Source organism: Mustela erminea, chromosome 9 (genome assembly GCF_009829155.1).
Source record: "Mustela erminea isolate mMusErm1 chromosome 9, mMusErm1.Pri, whole genome shotgun sequence".
NCBI classification, from domain to species: domain Eukaryota; kingdom Metazoa; phylum Chordata; class Mammalia; order Carnivora; family Mustelidae; genus Mustela; species Mustela erminea.
Genome location: NC_045622.1, coordinates 60,854,784 through 60,863,749, shown reverse-complemented (window position 1 = coordinate 60,863,749; position 8,966 = coordinate 60,854,784). Strand labels below are relative to the sequence as shown.

General features: G+C 39.3%; 1 protein-coding gene and 1 pseudogene across 1 annotated transcript; one reads left to right on the top strand and one right to left on the bottom strand.

Moving 5' to 3' along the window:
* The first annotated feature begins 829 nt into the window (after positions 1–829).
* LOC116600082 (olfactory receptor 56A3-like) lies at positions 830–1,777 on the top strand. The gene has a single exon (XM_032360088.1). The coding sequence runs from the start codon at positions 830–832 to the stop codon at positions 1,775–1,777; it is 948 nt and encodes a 315-aa protein (XP_032215979.1).
* A 2,756-nt stretch (positions 1,778–4,533) lies between these two features.
* Positions 4,534–7,051, bottom strand: LOC116599819 (annotated as a pseudogene).
* Positions 7,052–8,966: the final 1,915 nt, after the last annotated feature.

Sequence of the window (8,966 nt, the reverse complement as noted above, 5' to 3'; positions counted from 1 at the left end):
TAATATGAAGATGTAGAGAGGGAGGAAGTTGGGTTATTTGGCAGGATCCACACCTCCCTCATTAAATGACTGCTTAGAGATCATGAAGACTAACTTTATTACCAGGGTATCATCTTTTAGGTCTATAATTAAGGCAAGCTACAGCCAGAAACTCAGAATGGGTATGGCATGGAGATCTAGGGACATGGATTTGAGTCCTTATTTGTGTCAAGCTATATTACTTATCTGGGCATATTGCTATAGCTAAATTGTCATGTGGTAGTCTATGTCATCATTAAAAAACAAAAACAAAAACAAAAAGGAATAAACTTACACTTACAAACTTGGGGACAAAACTGTCAGAAAGTAGTTTACTAAATAATTCCTTCTCTTCTCTTTAGTTTCTGTTGAGAAATAGGAATTCTATTAAACACTTCTATTAAAAATAAACCTTGAAGTAAACCTGTATAAACAAACTGTATTTCCCCAGTACTTTATACTGCTTAAAGTGATAGGAATGTCCTAGAATCATGTCACAAAGAATACACAGATGAATTCACATGGCTCTGGATGACCTGCTAGGACTCATGGGTTTCACCCAAGAGAAGCAAATTATTCTAAATTCATGTGTCTTGAGTCAGTAGCTAATTTTTTAATATTTAAATTTTTTTTAATAAACATAATGTATTATTAGCCTCAGGGGTATAGGTCTGTGAATCACCAGGTTTACACACTTCACAGCACTCACCATAGCAATATCCTCTCCAATGTCCACAACCCCATCAGTACCTAATTTTTACCTTAATTTTACAGATCACTAAAAGAAAACTATTGAAATATATGACAAAAGATGATAGCACACCCAAACAGCACCAACTCCACTGAGGTTTCAGACTTCCTCCTGAATTGTTTGGTCAGGTCCCCCAGCTGGAACTTCTGGTTGTCCCTGTTCCTCAGCTTCCTCTTCCTCCTGGCCATGGGGGCCAATGGTGTTCTCCTGGTCACCATCCGGCTGGAGGTCTCTCTGCATGAGCCCATGTACTACCTACTCAGCATTCTCTCCCTGTTGGACATTGTGGTCTGCCTCACTGTCATCCCCAAAGTCCTTGCCATCTTTTGGTTTGACCTCAAGTCCATCAGCTTCTATGCCTGCTTCCTCCAGATGTACATCATGAATTGCTTCCTTGCCATGGAGTCTTGCACTTTCATGGTCATGGCCTATGACCGCTATGTGGCCATTTGCCACCCACTGAGGTACCCATCTGTAATCACTGACCAATTTGTAGCCAAGGCTTCTGTTTTTATTTTGGCCAGAAATGGTATTTTAACAGTGCCTATCCCCATTCTATCATCCCGACTCAATTACTGTGGGAGAAATGTCATTGAGAACTGTATCTGTGCCAGTATGTCAGTCTCCAAGCTCTCCTGTGATGATATCACCATCAATCGCCTCTACCAGTTTGCTGTAGGCTGGACACTACTAGGATCTGATCTCATCCTCATCTTCCTCTCCTACAGCCTCATCCTTCGAGCTGTGCTGAAACTCAAGGCAGAGGGTGCTGTGGCCAAGGCCCTGAGCACTTGTGGCTCCCATTTCATTCTTATCCTCTTCTTCAGCACCATCCTTCTGGTCTTTGTGCTCACTCTTGTGGTGAAGAAGAAGGTCTCCCCTGATGTGCCAGTCTTGCTCAATGTTCTCCACCATGTCATCTTCTCAGCTCTCAACCCCATTGTTTATGGAGTGCGAACCCAGGAGATCAAGCAAGGAATACAGAGGTTACTAAAGAAAGTGTGGTAGTAAGGACAACTGGATCTCTGCATTCATACTATAGGATGAATTTTGAGTCAACAATGTGTGAATGGGCTGAAATACATATCTATGAGTTGTAATTCAACCTGGGTAATTTGGATATTGTGTCTTCTTCAATAAAACTTAAGATTCATTGTAGTCCCTTTTTCTCTAACTTCTTCTTTAACAATATGCTTGACCCCATTTGCTTTTTCCTCATACACTATATCCTATTTTTACAAAAGGCTGGGATTCCTTGGGGTAGGCTTTACAGTGAAATAATTATGTTCCTGAATATACAGCTGTTATTAGGTCATGCATTTACATTCTTATATACACAACTATGGATATTTTGGATAGAGTTGTGCAAAGTGTAATGTGTTCTTATTCTTATTTCCATATGGGGAAAGGGAACATATTTGAGACAAAGAAATTGGAATGAAATTTCAATCCTGAATGATGGAAAGTTGCTTGTGATTTATTATTGGTTCTGCAACTGGGTGGTCTTTGGAAATATGCATTGCAGGAGGACAGGGATTTGATATGGAGCATTGTGCAACAATTAGCAATGAGTTTGATTAGATTTAAGAGACTCCTAAATTCTCTGCAGTAGGTTAGTTTGTGCTTTGGACATTTATCTTTTGGATCCAGGGTTTCATAGTTTATGGTATGCACACATAGCTCTTCTAATGATTTAAAGATGATAAGGATTAAAATATGGGCCAGTAATAATAATTTAAAATATTGAACACATAATACCTGAGCATTGTTTGTATGAAATAGACAGATTCTTTTTTTTTTTTGAAGATTTATTTATTTGTTTGAGGTGGGGGGAGAAAGTGAGAGAGAGAGAGCCAGTAGGGGGAAGGGCAGAGGGAGAATCTTCAAGCAGACTCCTGATGAGTGTGGAGCTGGAAGAGGACTGGAGTTCAACACTCATGAGACTATGACCTGAGCCAAAACCAAGAGTCAGAAGTTTCATCCACTGAGCCAGCAGATGTCTCAAATTGGAGAGAGTTTCTAAGCCCTGAGAATTCTGTTAACTATTAAAACACAAATATAGATAGAACCTTGTTTTTAATCAGTCTCTTTTTAAAGATTAATTATTTATTTATTTGACAGACAGAGATCACAAGTAGGCAGAGAGGCAGGCAGAGAGAGAGGAGGAAGCAGGCTCCCTGCCAAGCAGAGAGCCTGATGCAGGGCTCGATCCCAGGACCCTGGGATCATGACCTGAGCCAAAGGCAGAGGCTTTAAAACACTGAGCCACCCTGGTGTCCCTCATCAGTCTCTTTTGAGTTTCTGATGGGATGGAGCCCCAGTTGTTCACAGCAGTAACTTATTCATCAATGCATCATATATTACCCCTGAACCAAAAAAGAGCAGTTTCCGTGGAGTTTGTAGGAAAGACTTCACCAGAGAACTAGCTACCATTCAAAATATAGCTCCAACTGTCTGAGGCAAGAAATAATAAACTTGTACAGACATAGCAGTAACTCATTCTATCAAAAGAATAGTATTTTTGGAGTTGACTAGAGCAACTACAGATTGCACACATTACATTAGCTGTTGCCCCAGACCTTATTTGGCTTACCAAATTTACATGAATGTTAGGGCCAACTTAATGTTAAAACCTGTTTAACTATTAGGGCCTGCTTAGCCAGAGCGACTCCATATTGCCATATTGTTGTTTACATCCATGGACTTCATAAACGCCCCAGCAGTTCCAGGTAACAGTTCTGGGTATCGATTCTAGGAGTAAATGCCTTAACAATAGAAGCCACATACCTTGGGTCTGTGGTTATGTCCTATAAAACCAGCCTGTGAGATTGGGATGGGGTCACTCTCTTTGGAGGCTGCCCTGCCGGTCAGTCTGACTTCTAATGCTTGGCATAGAATAAAGCTTTGCATAACTTTCACTTTGTCTCAGTCTTGTTCCTTTGATAACAGACCCCAACAATGAACACCCGTGGTCTCATGAAGGTTCCCTATGAGTATATAGAAGGGGAGGAAAAATCTCAGGTTTATTAATAAATGAGTCAGTTCATGATGTGTAGGGTAGAAGGAGACTGTTGCCACATGCAGCCTCAATCATGGGTCAACCACAAAGATGCAGACAGTGCTACGAGCAGTACAACTGGTCATCAACTTGGTGTAAAGAGAGGCTTAGTAAGATTTCAAAATCAGAGGTTAGGGGAAAATATGTGAATAGCCTAAGGGGTATTCTAAATCTAAGGGGATTTGGCACAAAACTTTCAGATCTAAAATGGCTTATATTAATGCCCACTTCAGAGGATGTGTCAGGGAAGGAGAGACAATGAACAATGAGGGCTAGAAGTTGTGACTTCTAGAAACTCTAATTGTATGTGGGAGAAATCTAGAATGAGTTGTAAAGGAGGGAGGTAGGGTACATTATTTACAGTTTCTGAACCAAATGTAGTAGCAGGAATATCTTAAATCTTTTCTGAGAGGGGCACCTGGGTGGCTCAGTCATTAAGCATCTGCCTTTGGCTCAGATCATGATCCCAGGCTCCTGGGATGGAGTCCAGCATCTGGCTCCCTGCTCAGCGGGAAGCCTGCTTCTCCTCTCCCACTGCCCCCTGCTTGTATTCCCTCTCTCGCTGTCTCTGTCTCTGTCAAATAATAAAGAAAATCTTTTAAAAAAAAGTTTCCTGAGAAATTGTGGTAGGCACCATCTTGAAGAACTAGTGGCAGGACAGAGCTAACTCACAGGAATGGGAAGATCTGACTAGTACAGGTGTAGGCTAATGATCAGTGCTCTGCCCTGTCCCTTCTGTGCTTTCATTATATACCAACACAATTCTGCAGATACCTGGGATTCTGCTGGGAGTACCTTCTGTCTGGAGAAGCATGCTGGGCTCCTGGTTGGGGAAGGACCAAAGCATTAAGGAATTAAAAACTTGGAAAACAGTTTTCAAATAATGATGGATAGAAGTTATGGTGATATATTTCTGATTCCTTGGGTCATCACTTGTATCTGTCTACTACCAAAGTTCTATCCTGATTCATCTTGGTGACCATTGTTTTAATAATGGTGCTAGAAGCAAGTTATATTACAGAAGATCCCTGCATGTGTGATGGAAAAATATTTGAGATGTTATTGAGTTCTCACTGGATTCAAACTTTTTAAAAAAGATTTTATTTATTTATTTGACACAGAGAGATCACAAGTAGGCAAAGAGGCAGGCAGAGAGAAGGGGAAGCAGGCTAACTGCTGAGCAGAGGTTCCAATGCAGGGCTTGATCCCAGGATCCTGAGATCATAACCTGATCTGAAGGTAAAGGTTTAACCCACTGAGACACCCAGGTGCCCCTGGATTCAATCTTTCTTTACCTCGATAGGTATTGAGGTATGTGGGTCACTAGGAAGTACATAAGAAACACCAGAGGCCAGACTTAAGAGAATAATATTAACTTCAGAGATTGCTTGCTGAGGAAATGAGGTTATCTTTCTAGGTATTTTCTTTCCTTTCTTTTTAAAATTATATTCAGTTAACCAACATATAGTACATCATTAGTTTTTGATGTAGTGTTCAATGATTCATTAGTTGTGTATAACACCCAGTGCTCATCATAACACATGCCCTCCTTAATACCCATCACCTGGCTACCCTGTCCTCCCATCCCACCTCCCTTCTGTAACCCTCAGTTTGCTTCCAGGAGTCCAGAGATATTTTCTTTTAGAAAGTCACACTTTTTTGTCACCTGAATGGAAAAATATATTTTAAAAAGTATATAAATAAGTGTATAAAAATTATATATATATATATACATATATATATATATGTATATATATATATATATATATATATATATATAAATCTCACATAACTTGTTATATATGATAATTCTCCCGGCACATAAGTTTCCATTTAAGTTTTTAGTTTCCTTTTGTGAATTGAGTAATTCTCTTAGATTTCAGTTTAGTTAGTTTTGAAAAGTAAGTTTGAATCACATACATACAACACAGCCAATAGTGGAGCAATGACCATGGACATGTAATGAGGACATGAACATAATGAGTGATGTCTCTGGTAAAGTTTTTGTCACGTTAGTTTAGAAAGTCAGTAGGGGATAAAGCACAGGTATAATGCAATAGTACTTGAAAGTGTTTAGAATATAAACTCTGCATTGTGATTTTGTTTTTCCTTTTAGCTGAATCCAACTGCTACACACACATACACTCTCTCTCTCACACACACACTATATAGTATGTGTGTGTGTGTGTGTTATATATATATGTGTGTGTGTGTGTGTGTTGTGTGTGTGTGTGTGTGTGTGTGTGTGTGTGATCAATCAAGGCTTGGGCAGCTGATGACCAAACAGCTTTAGGGTTAAGAATTCTTAAGACTTACTCCCGGATCTGCTTTATCTTGACCCCATAGATAACAAACAGGGTTGAGTGCTGGGGGAACCATCATATATAGATTCACCAGAAATATATGAATATAGCCAGGGATGCTATGACCAAAGCGGTGGGTCAGAAAAGAGAAAAATTCTGGGATGTAGAAGATGAGCATGACACAGACATGGGAGTCTCAGGTGTTGAGAGCCTTGAATTGATCATTCCATGATGGTAAATGAAAGACTGTGTAGAGTATCTTCACATAGGAGAAACCAATTACCATAAGGTCAATAAATCCCACAGAAAAGGCAACCATCCCAAATAAACTATTGGTTCTGATACTGGTACGGGAAAGATGGGCAATGCCCATGTGCTCACAATAGGTGTGGGGGATGATATCGGCACCACAGACTGACAACAGCAAGAGGAGGAACACACAAGGAATAACAAAGGTTAAAGATATTACAATCACGACTATACTTAGAATGGTCACCACCTTGTTCGTAAGTATCATGGTATATCTCAGGGGATTGCAGAAGGCAATGTAGCAGTCTATAGCCATGACTGTGAGTATCCCATACTCTAGGCCAGTGCATAGATGAATCATAAACATCTATGTAAAGCAGGCATCAAAAAGTATTTCCCTGAAATTGAACCAGAAGATGCCCAGCATCTTGGAGATAGTGGCAGTTGATAGGCTTAGGTCAGTGAAGGCCAATATTGCCAGGAAGTAAAACATGGGCTGATGGAGACTAGGCTCAGTCTGAATAATAAAGAGGATTATAATGTTCCCCAGGAAAGCAATCAGGTATACAGTGCAAAAAGGGAAACCAATATAGAGATGAAAATTTTCCAAGGCTGGGTCCCCAGAAGGACAAAGAAGGAAGGATGGGATTGAGTGGTGTTGCAATAGGCCATCTTCATAGTTGCTGGTTACTATTTTCACACTGTGTGAGGCCTCCAAACTCATCCATGTTATACTTTCAGGTCATAGAAAAACATGGAATTAATTCTCTGCCTTAATATGTAGCAGAAGACCCTGGAGTGGAAAGTGAGAAATGGTTTAAAAACCTCCCAAATATAAACATAACAAATAGCATGGAGGACAAGAGGAGATGGAGAGGAGAGGGGAGTTGAGGGAAATTGGAAGGGGAGGTGAATCATGAGAGACTATGGACTCTGAAAAACAATCTGAGGGTTTTGAAGGGGCAGGGGGTGGGAGGTTGGGGGAACCAGGTGGTGGGTATTAGAGTGGGCATGGATTGCATGGAGCACTGGGTGCGGTGCAAAAACAATGAATACTGTTACACTGAAAAGAAATAAAAATTAAAAAAAAATAAATAAAAAGCTCCCAAATATAGAACTGACCAGGTTCTGGACCTCTTGTTTTTCTGTCCAAGACACATCCCAAGCTTGATACTCTGTCAACAGTGCTAGGAATTATGTAAAATGTACTTGTGTTTTAGGGGAATTTCCATAATATCACAATGGAGAATTGGTTGGAGGGACATATTAGAGTTTGAAGTAAGCAGAGTGAAAGATGATGCTAGCCTGATATAAACAAATAGTAGTGGGCATGGAGAGACAATGGCATATACTGTAAACAGGGAACAGTGTTTGATGTGATTTGGGAGATGAAAGAGAGCAATAGGTCATGTTTAACTTCCAGGATTCTGTGTTGGGCAAATGGACAAATATTGGTGCTATTCAAGGAGATAGAGAACATAATGGGAGTGAGTTTTATTTTTGTGTATTTTAGTTATGAGGGTAGGTGTAGACCTCAGGTTTAAATATGTAGATAGTAAGTAGCAATTCTCAGCAGGCAGAATATCAGTTAAACTCCTTTCACTATTTAAGCCCAGTTTTGGTGTGTCAGTGAGTTTATAAAGAACCAAAAATTCCATGCATGTGACTGTAGGAACAACAGGATTCATGTGATTAAGACAGTGTCATATTTTGTCCCACCCCTCATGTTCATAATATTTAATCTTTGGAGAGCTCTATTGGAGGGAATAACATAATAGTGAATCAATGTCTTTGTATCCTCAAAGCCCTCTCCAATAGCTGCTGTCTGCCGTAGAGGTAGAGACAGGGGCCATTCTCAGAGATGACAAATTAAATGTCTTCAGAAAAAAGTCTCATAAATGTGGTATATGGGGATTTGTGGATTTGCTCTAATTATGCACCTGCCTGTGTTAAAATGTACTGTAAAATATTGAGTAAGTCAAACAAAATAATTAAGCAGGTTGAATGTTGTCTATGGAACATTTCTATTTGGATTACTCATTTTCCACCTAGTGACATTTAGCAAAGCCTCAGAAATGAAAATCTACAGTGCAGCAGGAAAGTTCTCAAATTGTAGAAATTGCTAATGGATGATACCAAAATTGAGTGTTCGGGGTGGGGGGTGGTTTAAACATATTTGTAAAGTATAGAGTAAACAAAATTGAAAATATTTTTCTGGAGCCTATTATAGCCTTTAAGTATTCATATGTAAATATTCAGACTCTAAGAAATAAGAACTTTATAATTAAAATATTAAATGAGACATTAGATTATAATTCAATATTAAAAAGATTTAAAGGGATTTGCAACATATCCTTAAGTTAGGATGACAAGAAATCCATGTAATTAGGCAGCTAGAATTTAATTCCAAGCAGAACAGTTATTATAATGGAAAGACTTGAGTCTCTTGAGTCCTCAAAGTCCTTTTGAGACATAAATATTTCCAGTATTTACTTACTTAGTACTTATCATTGACTTTGTAGTTGTTGTTATTAAATGTGGGAATAGCTATGGGAATAGGTATATATAGTATATATGCTGCTGATAA